This window comes from Natator depressus, chromosome 1 (assembly GCF_965152275.1).
Source record: "Natator depressus isolate rNatDep1 chromosome 1, rNatDep2.hap1, whole genome shotgun sequence".
Classification (NCBI taxonomy): Eukaryota; Metazoa; Chordata; order Testudines; family Cheloniidae; genus Natator; species Natator depressus.
The window spans coordinates 225,107,647-225,131,304 of record NC_134234.1 but is presented as its reverse complement, the minus strand read 5'-3'; the positions used below and the strand labels follow the sequence as shown (position 1 = coordinate 225,131,304).

Genomic DNA, 23,658 nt, shown 5'->3' with positions numbered 1-23,658 from the left:
GGTGCATATGACTGGTTGGAAAACTGTTCCCAGAGAGTAGTTATCAGTGGTTCACCATCAAGCTGGAAGGGCATAATGAGTGGGGTCCTGCAGGGAACAGTTCTGGGTCCAGTTCTGTTCAATATCTTCATCAGTGATTTAGATAATGGCATAGAGAGTACACTTTTAAAATGTAAAAAGAAAAGGAGGACTTGTGGCACCTTAGAGACTAACCAATTTATTTGAGCATGAGCTTTCGTGAGCTACAGCTCACTTCATTGGATGCATAGTGTGGAAATTGCAGAATACATTATTATATACACAGACACCATGAAACAATACCTCCTCCCACCCCACGTGTCTGTGTATATAATAATGTATTCTGCAATTTCCACAGTATGCATCCGATGAAGTGAGCTGTAGCTCACGAAAGCTCATGCTCAAATAAATTGGTTAGTCTCTAAGGTGCCACAAGTCCTCCTTTTCTTTTTGCGAATACAGACTAACACGGCTGTTACTCCGAAACCTTTTAAAATGTGTGGACGATACCAAGCTTGGAGGGGTTGAAAGTGCTTTGGAGCAGTAGTTCTCAACCAGGGGTACACGTACCCTGGGGCTACTTAGAGGTCTTCCGGGGTTATATCAACTCATCTAGCTATTTGCCTAGTTTTACAACAGGCTACATAAAAAAGCACTAGTCAAGTCAGTACAAACTATAATTTCATACAGACAATGACTTGTTTATACTGCTCTGTATACTACACACTGAAATGTAAGTACAATATTTATATTCTAATTGATTTATTTTATAATTAGATGGTAAATATGATAAAGTCAGCAATTTTTCAGTAAGTGTGCTCTGACACTTTTGTATTTTTATGTCTGATTTTGTAAGCAAGTAGTTTTTAAGTGAGGTGAAACTTGGGGTTCAGAAGACAAATCAGACCCCTGAAAGAGGTAGAGTAGTCTGGAAAGGTTGAGAGTCACTGACCTAGACCATCCCTGACAGGTATTTGTCCAATCTGTTCTTTAAAACCTCCAGTGATGGAGATTCCACAACCTCCCTTGGTAACCTGTTCCAGTGCTTACCTAGCCTTGCAGTCAGAAAGTTTTCCTAATACCTAACCTAATGTTTTTGTTGTTCCTCTCTCTCTCTCTCTCTCTCTCTCTCTCTCTCTCTCATTATAGCTTTTTGAGTGTTTTTCCTCTTATCTTCTGTCTGCTCAGATATCCACATAATTGGTTGAATAGTGTAAAAAAGAGATTTGCAAATGTACATGGTGAGTTCATTCTGATGTTACTCATGAGGTCACATTATGAATTTTCAGATTGCTGGTGGACTCTGTTGTAGTTAGTAAAATGACTCTGAATCCTGATAACTTCATAGAATTTAGCCCGACTGGATATTTAACGAGAAATTCATCTCAGAAGTTTATTCTTTATGGGCCTTCTCTAAAACCCACTGAATAGGGATGCGGCCCTATTTGCTCTTGATTAGTCGTCATTTATTATTTTCCATTTAAAAACTTTCAATCATCCAGTCAGGGAGCAGAGGTAATACCATGTGACTTCAGTTATTAATCACACAGTACAAATAGCAGAGTTGAAGTGAACCATTCACAGACATTTTTACAGGCTGAAATTTGTTCTCAGAAGCTATTTGTTGAATATTGACAGATAACAAATACATCTACAAAAATGGGGGATCATTTCATGAACAAGAAAGAGTATCCATTGTGTAATTCGGAAGTTCTCAAACTTCATTGCTCCATGACCCCCTTCTGACAAAAAAATTACTCCATGACCCCACAAGCGGGGACCGAAGCCTGAGCCCTCCCCAGCCCTGCCACCTGGTTCGGGGGGGGGGGGGGGGGGGCGGGCGGCGGGCGGGAGGTGGGGTGGGGGTTGAACCAAAGAGCTTCAGTCCCGGGTGTGGGGCCTGTAAACTGAGCACCATCACCAAGGCTGAAGCTTTTGGGCTTTGGCTTCAGCCCCAGGTGGTGGGGCTCGGGCTTCATCTTCAGCTCCCGGCCCCAGCAAGTTTAATACCAGCCCTGACGACCCCATTAAAACGGGGTCGCGACCCACTTTGGGATCCCAATGCACAGTTTGAGAACCACGGGTAATTTATTCAGAGGTAATAGTTCAATCTGCATGTTTTTGTTTCCTTGTTTTCCTTTGAGAACACTTTTTGTTGATGGTTTTTATGATTATTTCAGGGTTACACCAGAGACACACACTGTAATACTGGATTGATTTCTGAAATCTTTACTCAGGCAAAACTTGCATTGGCTTAAGAGTTTATGCTAGAAGACCTCGATCCTGCCATGAGATCTGTGTGGGCACAACCCTATGCCCATGTGGAACCCCAATGAAGTCAGGGAGTGGGCCTTCACACAGATGTAGTTGTAAGGTCAAGAGCTAAGAGTGAAATTCACCTTTCTGCACAAAGCCTCTGCCACAGATGTAAATTTCAGCCTGACTGACTTGAATGGGAGTTTTGCCTCAAAAGTAACAAGATTTGGGGGGAGGGGAAGTGCGTGGAAGACTAGAAACAACACTTTCTTACAAGTATTTTTGATGAAAATCATAAAAATCTTTGACTATGTATTTTAAGAGGTTCTGTGTTTTAATTTTTTCTCTTAGGCGTCACATTCCTGTTTGTATTGCTTTAGATGACAGGGACACCTTGTGGTACTGGCCACTCAAGCAGCATCTCCAAGGGTTTACTAAGCATTCAGTCAGTTGGTGCTTGTAGGTCACAATTTAAAAAAAAAAAAATACAGTGACAGTTTTAATCATGATCCACAGTGTCTGTTCTTCAGCTTTGGTTTCTGAGAGACTATAGGTCTGATTCTCAAACTGCAGAATGTGAGCAGCTCCCATTGAAGCCAGAGTCAGAACTCCCATGTAACAAATGCATCAGCTAGTTTGTCAAAACCCTGATGTATGAATTTTGGTGCAATATTTGCAGTATGTGAAGCTATCAGTGAGTGTTACAAATTTTGAGGGCATCAGACGTCTTTTACGAGATGCTCTGCAACCACGTAGGTTTGGGCCCTTGTTTAGAATCCGTAAACCTTTGCTCACCTAGGACAGGGTCTATGGCAGTGTGTGGCGTACAGACATTGCACGCCTACCTGGCATGGGAATAAATGGCAGTATGAATGGTGAGGTGCTGCTTAGACGGACAAAGTAGAGCGCCCTCCATTCCTGATTCCCAGGGTATGTATCTTACATGGCTCTCTACAAACCCAAGCCCTGTCTCCCTCATTTACACTGCTGTTTTTAGTAGCGTAGCATCCCGCTGCCTCCTTGCTGATAGAGCCTTTCCCCACTGCAGAGAAAGTCTCTGTCAGCAAGGAAGGCTCTGGCAGGGGGAGGCAGTGTGGAAAGGCTCCAGCCATGGAGAGCCTTTCACTGCCACGTGTAGCTACAGTCTCCAGTGAGTGTGAATGCAGCCTGCCCCTCACTGCAGCATATAGCTACGTGTAGCCTACACGCCACTGCAAATGTAGATTAGGTCTTAGAAAGCACAGACGGTGCCACTTGAATATGTAACCAGAGTCCTGGACGGGTGGGGCTAGTCTGTGCAGCCGTAGCTTCACTGCTATTATTACTGAAGCTAGTTTGAATCAAAGCTAGCTCAGGTAGGTCTGCAAGTCCTGCAATCACACCTCCCGGTTGCAGTGTAGCTATACATACCCTAAGGCCTGGTCTACACTGGGGGGGAATCGATCTAAGTTATGCAACTTCAGCTACGTGAATAACTCGTCCCCCGTTGACTCCGCTTCTCGCTCTGGTGGAGTACTGGAGTCCCAGAGTCGACGGGAGAGTGCTCTGCGGTCGATTTATCGCACTAGACTAGATGCGATAAATCGACCCCTGCTGGATCAATTGCTGCCTGTCGATCCAGCGGGTAATGTAGACAAACCCTTAGACTGTAAGCTCCTGGCAGCAGTCTTTTTGTTATGTGTTTGTACAAGTGCCCAGCACAAAGGGGCTCTGGTGTATGATTAAGCTCCCCATACACTACTGCAATACAAATAATAACCATAATAAACCAATGTAATACAGCATGTGTACTTTTGGCATATAATGTAATCAGAATACCTGCTAGCTCTCTGCTCTTGTGAGCAATTTGATCTTGAGACTTGGGAGACAATATTAATCTTCAGTTTTGCTCTTTCTTTCAGGGGGTTCACGAATCTAAAGGAGTGACTGAAGACTATTTGAAACTGGAATCCCTGATACAGAAGGTGGTTTCCCCTTACTTGGGCACATATGGTCTGTATTCCAGTGATGGACCCTTCACACACTCTTCTTGTATTTTGGGTAAGAATAACAGGGGCTTTTAAAATGTCATCGATTTGACATAGTGCAGATGGCTAGCCAAAAAGCTTTGTAAATACATCATGCTGACGCCCATAAAACAGGTGATTGTCGATGCCAAAAAACCGGACATGTCATTTTCTTTATGGTGTGTTGTGGGCACACAAAATTCCAGCTAAGTCTGACCAAGCCTCCTCCAGCTTTCGAAATTCTGAAATAAAATTTGTTATAAAAGAAGTTTTATGTTCTATGGCTTGTGTTATGCTGGGGGTCAGACTAAATGATCATAATGGGCCCTTCTGACCTTAAAATCTATGAATAAATTTACATCTCTCTGTATACCGCTTTCAATTATAAGAGTTGAACTCCGGGTGCTTTATGGACAATGTGAGATAAAAGGAGAGAGGATGTGCAGATACAAGAAGTGCATGCAGATATCACTTTGCCTAAATGTAGCCATTTCTGGAGTGGGGCGTTGTGCCTTTTTCTCAGTACCCAGCAACCTTATACAACTGTTTAGGACAGAAGGTGACAGTGAAGGATGATCAAAAGCACTCAGTGTCTTCCATAGAAGATTCCAGCTGATGTCAGTCGAGGTGGAGTTAGGCCAATACTGAATGCTATTCCATTTGAGTAGTTTATACTGTTGAAACTATAGGGAAATACACAAGCACTGCAAGACAGAATGGAAAAGTAGTAATTGTACCTATAGTTGTAAAAACAAGTAATTTGCTACCCAGTTTGGATATACTTTAAATTGTGCATTTTCTGGGCAATTGATTTAATCCATTTTCTAGTATGAAATTGTCAATAGGGTAGTTCATGATTTGCACATGAAGCTGAACTGCAAATGGATTGTGTTGCAACAGGCATTTAAAGAAACAGATTGATTTTACGTAAGTCAGTCTAGGCTGGTTATCTTCAGAAAATGATGATTTAAAAGAACCATTTTGTATTCATCACTGCTATTAAAGCGACATGAAACAGTGTAATTATTGGGGCTGCTTATAACACCAAGCACCTAGGGTGCCAGTAGCATGCCCCGTGATCCTGACTTGGAGTCAAGCACTGTAGGTGCTTCAGCAGTTAGGTCTTGTGGGCACTAGTCTTGGTGGGTCCCCAAAACCACTCAGACACATGGCTAAGGTCAAGGGTATTTTTCTAGACCTGGAAGAGGGAAAGGTTGCAGATATCCTGGGTACAGAGCCTAAAATAGTTCAAAGTGAGCAATGATCGCATCTCTCCTTAGGGCCCCTTTGCACAGGCTACCTCCCCAGCCACTGCTGTTTCAGCTTCCCTGCAGCGCCACACTAGCCATGCAGCTGCCACTTCCAGTCAGAACTGGACCACTTCCTTATCTGACCAGGAGGAAGGGGATGTGCAGTGGGGAGAGGGCTGAGCGGACCTGTAGTCTCTAGCTGAGCGGATCCATCACAGTGGCCCAAATCTGACATCTTTTGAACACCAGCTTTTACAAAATCCAGGAGCAATAGAACTATTCCCACAAAAAATTGATAAAATTCCCATGAAACAGTTTTTAAAATAAATAAATATTCCACTACTCTATTTGAAACCCAAACATTGAAGCGCTAAGGCCTTATCTACACTGGGGATTTGCCAGTGCTGTTGCATTGTAGTGATGCTCCTGGATGAGTCATCTGCAGGAACTGAACCCAGGTTCAATGGATTTAAAAGCATAAGTGTCTACTGCCTTTCAGCTAATAGACCTGGACCTGGTCTCTATACTAAATTAGAGCAGCCGTAAGCCTTAATTTATGTCTAGCTGCCAAAAGCCCCATGGGGACGTTCTGGTAGGTGGGGAATCAATAGAGCATAGTTTCACTCTTTGCCCCAGCCATAGCCCCGTACATTGAGATGGTGAAGTGACAGGAGCAGCAGGGCAATACTTTGAGGACCAAATGCAGTAGCTGTATGATTGTTCCTGCTCAAAGAACAGTGGAACCTCTAGAAGGATGCTTAAAAATCATTTCAATCTTGTACGAATGTTTCATGAAAACGGCACAATTCCAAAAGGTTCTTAGGTAGTGCCAATAATGCAAAATTGTTGCCACCTAGTGGTCATTGTAAGAAAATGGAACTGTGGATTAACTGAATTCTAACAAAAAGAAAAGGAGTACTAGTGCATCCGATGAAGTGAGCTGTAGCTCACAAAAGCTTATGCTCAAATAAATTGGTTAGTCTCTAAGGTGCCACTAGTACTCCTTTTCTTTTTGAGAATACAGACTAACACGGCTGCTACTCTGAAACCGGAATTCTAACAATTAGCTGTAAAAATCTAGAATACTGTGAAACCGAGTTCAGATTTCTTAGCCCAGTCATGAGATAGGTTCTGATATTATTTTGGGTCACACAGCACCAGGGCAGTACATGTAATCTCAAATTAAGTTTTTAAACCAAGATTTTCCAAAGTGTTTACTCATTTGGGGTGCCTTAAAGGGACTTGATTTTCAGAGGACAGGTGGCTGGTGCATAAATGCTCTGCATGGATTTTATATCATTAAATAGCTTAATTATAGTTAGCAGCACCATCTTCTCAATGCACTTTTTTGCTCATCCTGGAGGAGCTGATTTGGTGAAAGAACAAGCTCAATTAAACCAAAAGAGAGCTCAGCCGCAACAGACACAGGACAAAAAGCTGGGTCTCAGATCCTCACAGTAAACTTTGACTCCCGTCCTCTCTTCTCCCTACATGTGGGGAACTTCCAGTCACATCCATAGCCATGCACATCTAAGAGCAGAATTTCACTTCTGGTTTGTCATTAAATAAAAGCACTGTCACAAACTCTTCCAAGTTTACCACAAGTCGCACAATAGCTGGCGTTCTTCTTAAACCCCTAGTCCTTGGAATCATGTGAATATTAGAGAATCTTATTTTTTTAAGTTAGTTTTTAGCCCTCATGGTTGTGGATAAAGCTTGAAGATACTGTCCCTAAAGGTTCAAAAACCAGAAGATAAATAAAAAGAACCCAACACTGATTCTTTTAAAAAGCTTATGATTTTTATGTCAATCTCATGTTTTTAGGGCCCTGACTCATTATTTTTGAATGCTTGGGGTTGGCGGCGCTATAAAAAACATAGACTTCAGAGATTTTAATTGAGATTTGTGTCTGTTTACAGAGAAGCGGTTCTTCAGACGTTCCAAATCAGGTGACATCCTCACCAAGAACCCCGTGGTGAGATCGAAAAGCTACAATAACCCACTGCTGACCCCCGTAGCTGAGTATGAAACAGAGGGTATTGCAGCCAATGGGACTAGCATCCGAAGGCACTCAGTTTCTGAAATGACCTCATGCATGGAGCTACAAGGGTACTCCAATCTCACAACCATCGTGGACAATGGTTCCAAAAGCTCTATGACAACCACGAAGAACTCACTCTCAGGAGAACAAGAAAGGCCCACTGCCAGTTCAGTGCAATGTTCCAGCAAACTCAATGCAATTGAGCAGCAGCAAGGACTCTTTCACACCATGGGTGATCAAAACAGGGCTTTTGAGCTGGCCAGGGACCCTGCCTTGATTCCAGTCCCTTCTTCCAGCCCCGAGAATATAGTGGACCAGATTTTGGAGTCAATTGACTCCGATTCTGAAGGAATTTTCATAGATTTCGGCCGAGGTTGTTCAAATTCATCAGCGTACAACGTGGATGTGAGCAGACAGAGCATCGTGTGACAGACAGGAGACAAAACCTTGGTTTTATTATTATATACAAGTAACTGGTATGTTCGGCTACACAGCAGGGAATAGATATACATACAAGGCCAAAACCTCAGCTGGTGTAAATCATCAGTGCAGTATTAAAAATCAGTGGAGCTACAGTGATTTACCCCAACTGGAGATATGGCCCCTAATTTTTTTTTTAAACCACCAACCTATTTTCTTCTCATCAGTCTGCAGTAAGATTTCTTACTGTCTTTGTAAGATTGTGGATCGTTTGTGTTCGTTTGTTTTCTGAATGGAAAAGAGTCTAATAGAAAGCTGTTAGTGCAGCTGGATATGTACATTTACTAGCATAGTCCATTGTATGGCTGCATTCACCTTTATTTGTAGTTGTCTTGAAAGATTCCTGTAAAAGTGGAGGTTGCTCTTTGAATAACACGATCTTGGCTGGAAAAAAAATCTTTAAAAAAAAAAAGAAAACCCCGAACAAACAAACAATGATGTGGTCATAAATGTAGCAGAATACAATGATTTATAGTGACTTTTTTTTTCTTTTCTTGGTATGTCTTGTATGGACTCCTCTAACCACTGTGAGTTAGGATTATTAAGAAAAAAAGGTAAAATAAACAACAGTGTGCTACATAATGTGATGCAGTGCCTGGCAGCCAATACAGTGTCTAGGTGAGAGAGATGTCCTAAAACTGGATTTTAGGACTGTGTTAATTTGCTTTTAATGAGACACTTCAAAGAATTTTGTGCGTTGTAAACTCTTGGACCACTCTCCATTCTATGGTGAGGTCCCAGCGGAACACAAGTTACTTGTTTCCTGTGTAAATAAAGTTATGGGCTTTCAATGGAAATCTTAATTATTTATCTTAAAGGAATACTATGCATCAGGTATTGTAATTAGGCATTGAGATTTAAAGGATTGGCGTATGAATCAGCAGCGCTTCTGAGTATGCACAGTACTTTCTCATACCAGTAGTCCCGTGGAGTTAATCTGTTGAGATGTGTAAAAATGATCTCCGGATCAAGCCCCCAGAACGGTGCAAAGGAATTTAGCCACTTGACATCCAATGACATTAATGTGCACTGGGCAGTTGCATGCCAGTGCCACCTAGGGTTTTGACCTAATGGTTTTAAAGTAAATGTGGAGACAACACTACAGTTATCACATTACAATTACCTGTCCTGGAGGAGTGAAGTCCTATAATTAACCACAGAACATGGTCGATAGTCCAAGCAGCATTTGTGAAAGCTTCCCTCACTACTTCATCATCATGCCTTGGTTCTGGTTCAGGAGACACCTGCATAGTTGCTTAGTCTCTTACTGCTATGGCTGATCTGTCAAGGCTGAGGTATATTTGTAGGGAGGTGCTCCGGACATTGCACTGCCGCCACCCACCCTGCTTGTTCTGCAGGTAAAAAGGACTTTTCACTCGCTCTAAATTTATTTAAAAGGGGAAAAAAGCATTTCTTTCCTAGACAAAGCTGTCCTAGGGTGGGATGTCTCTTTAAGGTAGTCAGGTTTAGCCCTAACTGTGACCAATGAGCTGCCTCCCAAGTGAGGGGCCTGAGACCAGGTGGTAGCCTGCAAGTCACCTGGCCTTTACACGAAAGGCCAGCAAGCCACTGAGTTGAGAGTGAGACCTGCAGGGAGCAGGTAAGTTCTTGGAGGAAAGGCCGCGTCAGCAGATGGAACTTTGGTTTGTTTGATTTATGTTGAACTGTTTTTGATATGGAGAAATAAAACTCAACCCTGAAGCGAGAAGAGATTGAAATCCTGCTTTTCTTGGGAGTGTCATTTGATGTACTGGCTGGGGAGTTAGCCCCACTGGTGAACAGCAGCAAAACTTGGTCTGTGGGTCTGTTATTACTGTGGGTGATGCATGACAAGGAAAGAACCCAACTTACTGCCATTGTCATCAGGGCTGACAGTTAAAATAAGTATTTATTTTTACTTATAAGCTGCATATATTTGCTGTGGGAAAACACTGACATACAATAAACATGGAACCCCATGGTAGTGTTTTGGTAGAAACACTTCTCAGTAGAGAATCATGCTTTACATTTGTTCAGTGCTGGTCAAACTACACAGCTTTTTCCAAGCTTAAGGTCACTCAGGTGCTCAAATGCAGAACTGGGATATGACAATGACCAAGCTAGGTACATACGATAACTGGGCTCTGTATCTCTCTCAAGCTAGAGTTCCCCTGGAGTTTCACTACCCCGGAAGCGGGACTTAAGTATACCACTAGGATGATATGTTTGAGTTCAGCAAGGCCAAGGTGGGGCAATGGTGCAGCTCTGCGAGATGAGTACCTTTTGCTGAATGATACAGAGAGTGGCATGGAGTTCGGACTTGCAAGTTCACGCCTGTCTCTGCCTCATGTGAAGATTAGCACTCTATGTGGGGAGGAGGGGGAACGTTGGCTTTTGGGATCAGAACTGAACCAGCCTGCACTTGGAGCCCCACAAGGTGAGCAAGAACCTATGTTCTAATGTACAGCCCCCCCAAATGCTTTGTAAATTGACTGACCTTGAGATCATTGTAGCTTAAGTATGACCTTTTTTTCACTTCCTTCCCACTGAGAGTCCCATTTCAGAGAGAAAGCAGGGAGTGCATCTAATATCTTATTGGAGGGGGAAGAAGGGAAATTAGAGACTTGTTAAAAAGAAAAGCTGAGCTGAATCTTGAAAAGAGTGAGGGCAGGTGACACAGAAAGCAGCAGAGGCCAACTAAGTGCCACCTTGTTAAAGGATATTTTCAAGGAAATGGTTTCTAACTTTGTAAAGGCTACTACAGCACAGTGTTTCTAGCACTGCATGCTCTCTTAGGTCATAAATAGTCTTCTGAGACACACTCTCAACTCACCAGCAAAATATATTGCACCCCCCACCCTGCGTTTTCTGTTCTGAATGTTGCGTCTCGTACACCCTCTTCTCTATACACTGACTCCCTCCGAAAAAGAAGCACAAAAGTCTCAGAGGAGGAATGGTCCCATGTACCCAAGTGGAGCTAAGATACAAAATAGTACAGGTGGGGCTATGTGACGCCATTGATACACAATTAAAAGTCCTATTAATGTTGGCTGACATGCAGAAGAATGTTAGGATGTGGAACCCCACACAAGCAAAAAGAACTGGTGGAATAGCTTGAGAACAAAAGATGGGCTATGTGGTAATGTTAGGTAGTGCCCTCTCGTGCAATCAGACTTGGCTGAATAATGTTCAGTCTAAAATCAGGGTTTGTTTTACCTAACAATAACCTGAGAACTATTTTCATTATTTAACCAGCTCTTGGCAACTGGTAGGGTTTTACTAAAACAAGGGCATAGCTGTGCACCTTTACACAGGCCCTTAAATAGTTACCCCCAGGACAGCTGAGGAAGATCTCCAGTCTCCGGCTAAAGATCTGACTTAGAACTTCCATGCATTGCCAGGGACAATATGACTGAAGAACCACGAAAGGTCATTTTCTTGTTTGAAATAATGGGCAAATCACCAAAATAAAATTAAAAGTATCACTCAGTTTAAGGAGTTGCCTGTTGTTATGCAGTACAAATGAGTATTCAAAATCCTTTCATCAAGTTACTAATAGACACGCTTCTGCCTGATCATGGTTAAACTTGGCTAGAAGAGACTCCTCTTTGTTCTTTAACTAAGCTTGTTTAACATCAGCTGCTCCCCCAGGTCCAAAACAATTTCCTGTGTTTGAAACTCCCCCTCCCATATGCTGCAAACATATTGCGTAACTCATCACCAGCCCCTTATACAAACTTTTCCTTGCTAATTTTTCAGGTAAAGAACCATGCCTTCCACAAAATGGCCACTCAGCCACTAGACTACAGTTCCCAAAATGCTATAGGCTTAAGGTAAAAGTTCACACTACCCTGCCAGGCTATAAGAAATCCTGACTTGTAGGTGTGCTTTAAAGAAAGCTCCATGCTACAAGGGGGATGCCCAGGGCAAGTAGTAGCTTCCAATCTTGCTGCTTACACTGTTGTATAAAGCAAGCCTACAATTTATAAATACAATATTGCCAGCCCCCAACTTTCAACAATCATGAACCAGGCCTCCCAAAATCAGGCAATTGGCCTAAAATTCATGAGCTTTTTAAATGTTAACAAACGTGTGGCTCTCTTTATGTGCTTTCTGGTTTCTGAGCCTGTAGGATACATTTGCTGCATGTTTTCCAGCTTTTTCGCCCTGATTTTACCCTGGCCTTCCTATTCCCGAAATACTTTCTCGCCTACCAAAGACCTTGGACTGAGGAAGAAAAGCTACAGGCAATCATCCAAACCAAAAAAGCCGTCGAAGGACTACTACTATTTGTATTACAGCAGCAACAACAGTTGGAGTCCCATTATACAGGCCGTGTAGCAGCAGCTAGTCGGAGACAGGCCCTGGCCTGTAGCATTATGTTCTAAACAGACAAAGGGTGAGAGAAGAGACAGCAGCACAGAGAGGGGACGTGAGCAGCAGGTCAGTGGCACAGCTGGGACTAGAACCAGGTCTCTGAGGCTCCGGCCCCTGGACTATACTGCTTCCCTAGGCAAGGTAGCATTGCTAATATATTATTCCTTGCTGTAGAATTATAGGTGCCTATTTCAGCATAATTCTAGGAAAAGTAAAGTCTCCAACAAAACAAGAAAAAGCCATTCATGCTAACATACTTGAATAGTAGATCAGACTAGAGCTGGGTGAGGGGATGTCAAGGAGGTGGTTACGGCTGCTGTGTCTAAGCTCCCACCTGAGTTACAACAGTTTGCCCTTATTTGCCCCAGCTGTCTGTGATCCTCACAAGCCCATTTACCAACTGGGGATAGCTGGAGAACCGTGTGCTCCTGCCTTTTTCCCTCCAACCCACCCCCTGCGCTGGGGACTGTGGGGAAGGAGGCCAGTTACACCAGCTCTTCGCTCACTGGGACTGCACTACAGCAGAGGACTCCCCGGCAAGGCCCTTGCAGTCCCTTTGCATGGCCTGAGTCATGCGCCGAGAGTGGAACGAGACAGAATCTATCCCGTTAGCTGATGCCAGGGAGGGATTCATGGATATCACTGGGAATGGGATTTTGCAGTTGAGTCAGATGGCTAAATTCCTGAAATCTGAGCTACGGAGAGAGAAGTGGATGGTCGTGTTTTGAAGGCAGCGACGCAAATCTTGTGTCCAAGGTGAGGCTTTTTAGTGTGTGAACAATCAGACATGAACTCTGAGGGGTGTTCGGTGTTGGCCTAATTCTGATCTCACTGAAGTCAGTGGTAAAACTCCCATTTGTTGAAATGAAGGCAGAATTAGGCCAATGCAGAGCATTGAAAAATCCCACCCTCAGCCCTGGTCTACACTGGGGGTGAATAACGTAGCTGAAGTGGGTGTACTTAGATCTACTCACCGTGGTGTCTTCACTGCGGTGAGTCGACTGCTGCCGCTCCCCCGTCGACTCCGCCTGCGCCTCTCGCGGTGCTGGAGTACAGGAGTCGACGGGAGAGCGCTCGGGGGTCGATTTTATCGCGTCTAGACTAGCTACAAATCGATCCCCGCTGGATCGATCGCTGCCCGCCCATCCGGCAGGTAGTGAAGACATACCCTTAGATTATTAAGGTTGAAGGATATACCAACTCATGCTATTCAAAGATAATATCTCTAGATTTGCAATAAGGATTTAGATTTGACCTATTTCACTGTCATAGTAACTTGGGCATTTTAATATTCTTCAGATAGGTAACTTGACTAGTAATTAAATAATGAAAACAGCCTATTCTTTCATAAATGTGCACTCTTCAGGTCTTGTATTGCATTATTGGATTAGAGAGCTGGCTGCCTGCCTGTAACAAGATTGCCTACCTGAAATTGATCTTTCTTCGGGTAGCTCTGCCCAGAGCCAGAAGAAAGAAAAATAAAGACTAGATGTATAAGTCAAAGGTGGAATTGCGGTATTTTACAGGGCTAATAAAACTACCAGAGGTTTATGCTATTTATTTTGGCTAAGTGAGGTAGTTGAGGCTATATTTACATCATTATAGTTAAAGTTGTGTTGGTATTTCCATCCCACAGATTTCTAACTCTGCCAGATATTTTATTCTGGAATGGAACCCAGTGTATAATGTCTAATTTCCAGCTGGAAAGACTTTTTAGTTCTTTAACTAGTGTCCAGAATGCTTTCCCTTTTACAAAATATTTGATACGCCAAAATATTCAAACTAGTTTTGAGTGGGAAAATCAGTTTGGGGGCATGTTTAGAAAACAACTACTGTCTTTATTAGGCAGATTGTTGTTTTGGTCAAACTCACTGGGCTGGGATTCAGGAGCTCTGGGTTTAGTTCTCAGCCCTGCCACAGTTCCTGTGGAAAGCTGGTTTGGAATTTTTTGATGAATTTTTTGTTTTTGTCTGAAAATGACAGTTCATCAAAACCAAAACTTTGTGGGCAATCTCTCGGTTTCAGTGAAACGTTTGGAAAGGCATCTCAGGTCCAGGATGGAAATTCTAGTCAAAATGAAAGCAAGAAAATAGCCCATAGCCCAGCAGTCAGGGCACTCCCCATAGATGTGGAAGCTCCAGGTTCAAGTCCCTGTTCTGAACCAGGCAGACAGGGACTTGATCCTGGGGCTCCCAAACCCAGGTAAATGCCCTGACCACCAGGCTATTGGTAATTCAGGAGTAGGTAATACAGGTGCTTTCTCCCACCCCTCATGAAAAATTTCACAATGTCTTGGCTATGTTCCAGGTGGAACGAAAATAAATTTCAAACCCTCAGTTTTTCTCAAAACAGAATTCTTTTTTTCTGACCAGCCCTATTGCTATGCGACTTGGGCAAGAAACTCAACCTTTCCATGCCTCAGGTCCCCCTCTGTGAAATGGGGATAATAACACTTGACTTCTCCTACTCTTTGTCCTTTTTTGTCTATTTCATTTGTGAGCTCTTTGTGGCATGGACAGTCTATTACTCCACATTTATACAGTGCTCACTTTCTATTTATTTTTTATTACAAGTATTTGCACTGTAAAAAAACAAAAGAAATAGTATTTTTCAATTCACCTAATACAAGAACTGCAGTGCAATCTCTTTATCATGAAAGTTGAACTTACAAATGTAGAATTATGTACAAAAAAATCTTCATTCAAAAATAAAACAATGTAAAATTTTAGAGCCTGCAAGTCCAATCACTCCTACTTCTTGTTCAGTCAATCACTCAGACAAACAAGTTTGTTTACGTTTGCAGGAGATAATGCTGCCTGCTTCTTGTTTGCAATGTCACCTGAAAGTGAGAACAGGTGTTCGCATGGCACTTTTGTAGCCGGTGTTGCAAGATATTTATGTGCCAGATGTGCTAAAGATTCATATGTCCCTTCATGCTTCAACCACCATTCCAGGGGACATGCATCCGTGCTGATGACGGGTTCTGCTCGATAACAATCCAAAGCAGCAAAGCAGTGCAGACTGACACTTGTTCATTTTCATTATCTGAGTCAGATGCCACCAGCAGAAGGTTGAGTTTCTTTTTTTCTTTTCTTCTTCAGATTCTTAAATCTTGGGTCGAGTGCTGTAGCTATCTTTAGAACTCTCACACTGGTACCTTCTTTACGTTTTGTTAAATCCGCAGTGAAAGTGTTCTTAAAATGAACAACACATGCTGGGTCATCATCTGAGACTGTCATAACATGAAATATATGGCAGAATGCGGGTAAACAGAGCAGGGACATACAATTCTCCCCCAAGCAGTTCAGTCACAAATTTTATTTACGCATTTTTATTTTTAATGAGCGTCATCAGCATGGAAGCATGTCCTCAGGAATGGTGGCCGAAGCATAAAGACACATACGAATGTTTAGCATATCTAAGTTTTACCTTTTTTGTTTTTTTAGTGCAGTTATGTAACAAAAAAAATCCACGTATAAGCTGCACTTTCACGATAAAGAGGTTGCACTGCAGTACTTGTCTGAGGTGAATTGAAAAATACTATTTCTTTTGTTTATCATTTTTACAGTGCAAATATTTATAGTCAAAAGTAATATACACTTTGATTTCAATACCAACACAGAATACAATGATATGAAAATGTAGAAAAACATCCAAAATATTTAATAAATTTCAATTGGCATTCTATTGTTTAACAGTGCGATTATATTTGTGATTAATTGTGATAAATTTTTTAAATCGTGATTAATTTATATATATATATTATACACACACACACACACAAACAAAGGCATATAATATTTTCTGAATTATTCACCATACCATTTCTTATACATCCTAACATGTTGGGGTTTTTTGTTTGTAATCTTGGGCCACACTGAGTAGAGGTCTTCATTGAGATATCTGCAATAACACCCGAGTCCCTTTCCTTAGTTGATACAGTTAATTTAGACCCCTGTAAGATGTATTAGCAATTTTTTTCTTCCACTGTGCATTTCTTTGCTTTTTTTTTTTTGACACTCATTTTCATTTCCCATCATGTTGCCATTCACCAGCTTGTTTAGGTCTCTCTGAAGTTCCTCACATTCCTCTCTGTTCCTGGCTAACCTGAATAACTTTGTGTCATCTACAAATTTTGCTTCCTCACTACTCACCCCCTTTCCAGACGATTAATAAACATATAAAACAACATGGGACTTAGTACGGAACCTTAAGACACTCCACTGTTAACATTTTCCATGATGAAGACTGAACATTTAATCCTACTCTTTGCTGTCTGTCTCCTACCAGTTTTTGATCCATGACAATACTTTGCCCTTCTCCCCATGACCACTCTGTTCTTTAGTAGCCTCTTGTGCAGAACCTTGTTAAAGGCCTTTGGGAAGGCTAAATACATTTTCAATTGGTGCTCCTTTATCCAATATTTTGTTGACCCATTTAAAGAATTTTAAGAAGTTAGTGAGACACAATTTTCCTTTGTGGAAACCATGCTGATTAGACCCTATCATATTATTTAGATTAGATATTAGAAAAAACTTTCTAACTATAAGGGTAGTTAAACTCTGGAATAGGTTTTCAAGGGAGGTTGTGGAATATCCACCGTAGGAGGTTTTTAAGAACTGGTTGGACAAATACCTGTGAGGGGTGATCTGTGTATGCTTGGTCCTGCCTCAATGTGGGGGATGGACTTGATGACCTCTCAAGGTCCCTTCCAGCCCTATGATTCTATAATCTTCCAGGTGTTCTGTTGTTCTGTTTATAATAATAATTTCAATTATTTTTCCAGCTACAGATGTAAGGCTTCCTGGGCTACAATTCTCTGGATCATCCCCATAGCCTTTTTTTAAATATAGGTACAATATTTGTGTGCTCCAGTCCTCTAGAACAACAATTGTATTTGTAAGCAGCTCAGCACTTCATACTTAGACTCCTTCAGAATTCTTGGATGTATAGCCTCTGGGATAGTAATGCACTAAATGTGGATGGAGAAATTACTGTTGTATAGCTATCTCTTCAAAGGATCATTTTTTTAGGTTGCAAAATGGAGCAGGAAAACTCAAAACCAAAGCTCCATCTCCAAAGAAAAGAAGACAATCCTGAATGGGTTTTGAAGACAGACAATGGACGAGTCACTGATGGGACATGGGTGAAATACTGGCCACACTGAAGTCAATGGTGCTAAGATCTCACCCCCCAGTCTATTCCCATCGCCACCACTGACCAACCTTGGGCAAGTCACTTGACCATTTTGTGTCACTGTTTCTCCTCCCACCTAATGTCTGTTTGGTCTACTTACACTGTGAACTTCTTGGCACAGGAGGCAGGGGCTGTCTCTGTTTGGCTGCAGCTGGCACAGTGGGGCCCCACTTTAAGTTGAAGCTCTTTGCTGCTACCACAACACAAATAATAAAGGGGGAAGATATGCAAGAGTTGATCTTAAACCATGTTTTGTAAAGTATCTTCAGAGCTCCTCATTTCACACTTTGTGCCTATTGAATAAACTAAGGACCAAGTTCTGCTCTGTCACACTAGTGTAAATCTCAAATAAATCCAATCGAGTCAACTGAGAGCACTAACTCCATCAGAGTGTGAATGAGAACATAATATAGCCCCAAATCCACTGGGTTGAAGGGGTAACAGGAACATGTTCTGTTTTGGTTTTCCTTTTTATGTCTAGGACAGTAATTAAAGGGTCCTCATCAGCATTCAAGTGGTGTGTATAGACAATTCCAACCCTAAATCCACATATCCTACCTTTAAACATCTAAAGGGGGCTTTTAAAGATCTATTATAGGCTATATATTACAAGATTAACCTAGGGAGCAAGGATGGCCTACTATGTCATTCACCTCTGGTTCAGAGATCTGGGTTGGATACCCAGATACTTCCTGTGTGACTCTGGAGATGAGTCCCTTAGGACATGTTTATACATCCAGCAGGATCACATGGCAGCGAGTCTGAGAGTGGTCTACAGACTTGGGATGGTAAGGCTCACAGCATGGTGCTAAAAAATAGCGGTGTAGATGCTTGGGCTCTGAAGCCCGCCCTCCTCCCTCAGCTTCAGCATGGGAGCTCCTGCCTGAGCCCGAACATCTACACCATAGTGCGAGCCTGAATCTGCAGACCTGGGCTCTGAGACTCATTGCCATAGAACCGTGCTTGCAGTGTGGACACACCCTAGAAGTCTCCCTGGGCCTCAGCTCCCCATCTGTAAAAGTGGGATAATACTTCCCACTGATAATCAGTGATGGGCTGTGAGGGTAAAGCCCATCACTGATTATTAGTGGGATGAGGCCAACACAAGTGCACAGATGCCTTGGGGGGACGACAACAGGGAGCTTAAGATAGGACTTCAGCTAAATAATGAATAGATATGAAGTAAAGTGTCCTCTACTCTAAAGCGACACACTGAATCAGAGATTTTCATAGTAAAGGATTCTAAAGAGAGGCTTAAATCCTTATTTTGAAGGGAGTATTTACATATGCATTGGCAGCAGGATATGTCTCATCTGGAGTGAAGAGAGGTGAAATCAAGCAAATCTATTCAAAATGATCTGGCTGAAGGATTTTATACTGGTTGTGGTGGGAGGGCGGGGAGGCTTCCACCCTCCCCCAGTCCACCTCTGTTTTACCAACTATGCTAAGAAGTTGTTTAGGCTAAAACCATACTCTGTTTTACTAAAGGTTAAGAGTTTCATTTCACCATGTCTGGCAAACTGGGATTTAACCATTCTGCAGCTGTGCTCTTCTACAGAGGTGACATACCTGAGACACACGGCAGCACTGAAGGTGCATTTTTCTCCATGTCTCTGGTAAACTGAAGTGGTTAACAGGAAAACTTTTCTGGGAGAAAAGCAATATGGATTATTACAGGAAAACAGGAACATTTTTTCCTGCCTGTGATCTTATCACACCCCAGCTGGTGTTGCACATAGCAAAGAGGGAGAGAGGTACACCATTGTGTCCTGGAATATGTGATGCCAAAAATACCTAGAAAATTGAGCTTTCTAGCTTTATATTTGCCAAATTCCCTCCGTTCCCCCAAATGAATCAGCTCATAAACGTCTAGGACTATGTTCTGCACTAGGCTGCATGCACAGATGTGTGTTAAGGTATGGGAATCCATGAAGGTATCCAAAGAGAGAATTTGGTTTCAAAATCTGAAAGCCAGATGTGAGCATTCAGATATGTACTTTTTTTTTTCTTTCTGTAAGTAAATAATTGCAGACTAGTGATAAACAGCTCTAATATCTTGTGGAGTGATTCACCCTTGGTCAAGTCCTGAAAGGCACTATTGATCTGAACTACATAGGCATTTCTAGTGTTCACTCCTGTGTAGAGTTTGAGTGCCTCTTGGAGTCAGTGGGAGCTGCAGGCACTCAGCACCACTCTGGATCTGGCCCCTATTGGTATGGAAGTAACAAATGATGGGTAAACAGCGCAAAACCACAGGAGTACATTGTGGGCAAAGAAACCTCACACGGTATGCAACGTGGGGGGGCATCTGGAAGCAGAAAGTACTTGGCTACTATCCAGACTCAATTCAGTTAATCCAAATTTCTGTCCACAAGAATCACTAAATGATTAATCTACATGGAGAACCTACTTAAACAAGTTTCACTAGCAAAAGTGAGGAATCTCTAAATGTTGATTTTCTATATTGACTAATTGCAGTGGTGAAAAACAGCATGATATTTTAACCATATGAGAACAAATACACATGGTGGCTGTATCAAATCTTGGTTCAAGGCATAGGAATACTTGGAAAGTACTGCATATCTGATTTACTGCTTGATGGACAGTCTCATGCTCTTTAATGTAGATGTAATGTGTAACATTTTTTTCAAGTTTCCAAAATTTGTTTGCGCTTTAAAACTTCAAGGTTTTTCAATAGAGAAGGGTCCAAGCCATGAAGTTTGGATCCAGATCCAAACTCTCAGGGTGTTCAGAACCAGAATCTTTACCTCTATCCTTCCTAATTTGGCAGACATGGGGTTAATTTGGGTTTCTTTTTCTTATTTCTTCTAAAGCAACTGAAAATTATAGTGGTATTTTTGCATCCTTCCTTCCTTAGTACGTGAAATCAACCTAGAATTCTCTTTCATTGACTGTTAATTTCCAGGCTATATACTTGAGAGCTGAGACAGAACTAGAAACAGGGATCATATGAAACGGATTAGCTAGCAGTATCTCATGGTATCTGTGCAATTACCCCTTTCCGCTATAACTCTTTTTCTCAACAGAAATCAAACCAGAATCTCAGATCAACCGGAGCAGCTCCCTTGCCTAGCAGTCTTGCCATATTGGTATTACAAAAAAAGTTCTATTGACTTATCCTGTCAAATGTTGGAATAAAAGTCCAGGGCCCTTGTTCTCCATGCTGCTGCGGAGTCTGTGGTGGGTAAGGGGGCAGAGGGTACGAACAGGATAAGGTGGCTGTGCAAGATGTTCCAAGAGTTGTTCCTGCGGGGAGATGATCCATGTACCTGCCAATTTCTCCTCTGCAAAAATCCTGTGCTCCCCATGAGCTATGTAGAGAAAGGGGGCACAGTCAGGTAGTGAGAGAGCAAAGTTAGTGAACAGCATCTTTAAGTAGCGTGTTCTCCCCCTCTTTCATGGACTCTGACGTGTCAAACTACCAGATTAATGCCTGCTGCTTGGAGCAGCACATGCTCATCCCGCTTACAGTGAGTCCCATCACAAGGGTCACACAATACAGACACTGGCCAACAGCCAATGGCACTTTGGCTGCAAGTTGGCAGTGGTGCCATTGCTGGAGAGGGACCCTACCGCACAACTGGCTGGGGCACTGCAGTGCTGGGGCCAGGTTTCCTGCAGGTACCCCATTCTTGCAGCTTTTGCTGGCCTCAACCCAGGCTGCACCAGATCTCTGCTGGTCCCATGAAGCAAGTAACTGCAGGCCAATGGCCTCACAGCAAAACCTGCATGGGCTCATATGACATTATTGACATAATCTGTAACTGTATAGATCACTGTTGCAACCGCTGTTATATATTTGCAGCAAATATTGTATAAAGGTTGTCATGTAAGGGGTCTATGGAGAGGTTATGGTTTGCTGGTTATGATTATGCTGTCTATACGTGTGTATCATTTTTGTAGTTAAAATTATGAATATTGGCTCTATACTCTCTGTATTTCAAACATATGCTACGCTTCTGGGCGACACCCCAGACAAGTTGGTGTCAGCTCTGCCTAGCCTTCTTGATGGCCCATTAAGGACCATCAGCTATACAAGTGACCCATTGAGAGAAGGCAGATATACCTTGTGACTCAGCAAGGTATGCAGGGACATGCCTATGGACAGAACTCTGAGGTTCTTCCATGCCATGTGATGGACAGCTTGTCTTTGGGACAAAGAAAGCAGAGACCACATGGCAAGAGACTATAAAAAGCTGCTGCAGCTCCTCCATCTGGTCTACAATCCCGCTTCTTACCTCTGGAGGGACTTTGCTACAAACAGAAGCTCTACACAAAGGACTGATGACCCTTCCCAGCTGTGGATATACTCCAGAGACTTGATTTGAACCTGCAGTTTATTCCATCACTGCTACAAACCTGAACCAAGAACTTTGCCATTACTGTGTGGAATTGATTCCATTTAACCAACTCTTGCTCTCATCTGTATCTTTTTCCTTTTACGAATAAACCTTTAGATTTTAGATTCTAAAGAATTGGCAACAGCGTGATTTGTGGGTAAGATCTGATTTGTATATTGATCTGGGTCTGGGGATTGGTCCTTTGGGATCAAGAGAACCTTTTTTCTTTTACTGCAGTATTGGTTTTCATAACCATTTGTCCCCATAATGAGTGGCACTGGTGCTGATACTGGGAAACTGGAGTGTCTAAGGGAATTGCTTGTGTGACTTGTGCTTAGCCTGTGGGGCAAATCCAAAGTCTTCTCTGTTTGGCTGGTTTGCTTTGCCTGGGTGTGCAAAGGAATCCCAGCCTTGGGCTGTAACTGCCCTGCTTTAAGCAATTTGTCCTGAATTGGCACTCTCAGTTGGGTCCCACCAGAACCAGCATAGTTACAGCTCGTGATTATGTTGCTTCTCTTTGCCATAGTTTGATGGGGGAAAGCAAACATGTGATGCTAGGTTCTATTTGCTTCTTCCAACTAAACAGCCGCTCCTCAACCCACAATGTTTATAGCCCAGCCATAGAGCGAATGAATCAATTTTCCTGCTTCAATACTATGTTATAGGAGTTCTGTGAAGTTACTACATTAAAAACGCTGATTATTATTGATTTAAACGACTGATTACTATGATTGCTTGTGCCTGGTCTGTCAATACATATAGATCCTCTGCATTTCTCTTTTACATAGCTTATCTTTGGCCATTGCTGTGTCTTTGCCCATTGCTATGATTCTGCAGTTCTTCTAGGGTGCTTCTCTCTTGAATAGCTTTACACTGGGTTTAACCTGTGCAACATGCACTGTGTTACTATCCAAACTGGTCACTGGATTGCACCATTGCTCCAAATAAATGTATCAGAAAGCCAATGCAACATCTGAGAGATGGTGATTCTCAGAGATTTGGCTATTTCATGACTATTTAAAGGCCCCTGTATTGTCTTTCCCCAAAACCTCACCAGAAGCATGCACCTCCTCTGCAGATGGGCCATGGGTCATTTGCAGGTTTAAACTACAGTAGAATCTCAGAGTTACGAACACCAGAGTTACTAACCGACCGGTCAACCACGCACCTCATTTGGAACCGGAAGTTGCCATCAGGCACCAGAGACCAAAAAAAAAGAGGGGGAAATACTGTACAGTACAGTACATTGTTGAAAATAAACTACTAAAAAAAGGGAAAGTCTAAAAAAAAGATTTGACAAAGTAAAGAAACTGTTTCTGTGCTTCTTTCATTTAAATTAAGATGGTTAAAAGCAGCATTTTTCTTCTGTGGTAAAGTTTCAAAGCTGTATTAAGTCAATGTTCAGTTGCAAACTTTTAAAAGAACGTTTTGTTCAAAGATACGAACATTTCAGAGTTAGGAACAACCTCCATTCCTGAGGTGTTGGTAACTCTGAGGTTCTACTGTAGTATAAATGGTGGCTTCTGTGTAACTTGAAATCTTTAAATTATGATTTGAAGACTTCCGTAACTCAGCCAGAGGTTAGGGGTCTATTACAGGAGTGAGTGGGTGAGTGCCTGTGGTCTGCAATGTGCAAGAGGGTCACACTAGAGGATCATGATGGTCCCTTCTGATCTTAAAGTCTATGAGGTGCT

The 23,658-nt window shown here is 42.4% G+C and overlaps 1 protein-coding gene across 3 annotated transcripts in view; it reads left to right on the top strand.

Moving 5' to 3' along the window:
- Positions 1-9,754, top strand: part of PRR5 (proline rich 5) — a 128,141-nt gene extending 118,387 nt beyond the window's left edge. For all 3 annotated transcript variants that reach the window (XM_074936598.1, XM_074936613.1, XM_074936606.1), the window contains 2 exons: positions 4,176-4,314; positions 7,450-9,754. In XM_074936598.1, coding sequence (XP_074792699.1) covers positions 4,176-4,314; positions 7,450-8,000 — 690 coding nt within the window. In that variant the 3' untranslated portion in view covers positions 8,001-9,754. The remainder of the gene's footprint in view (positions 1-4,175; positions 4,315-7,449) is intronic.
- The last annotated feature ends 13,904 nt before the right edge of the window (positions 9,755-23,658 follow it).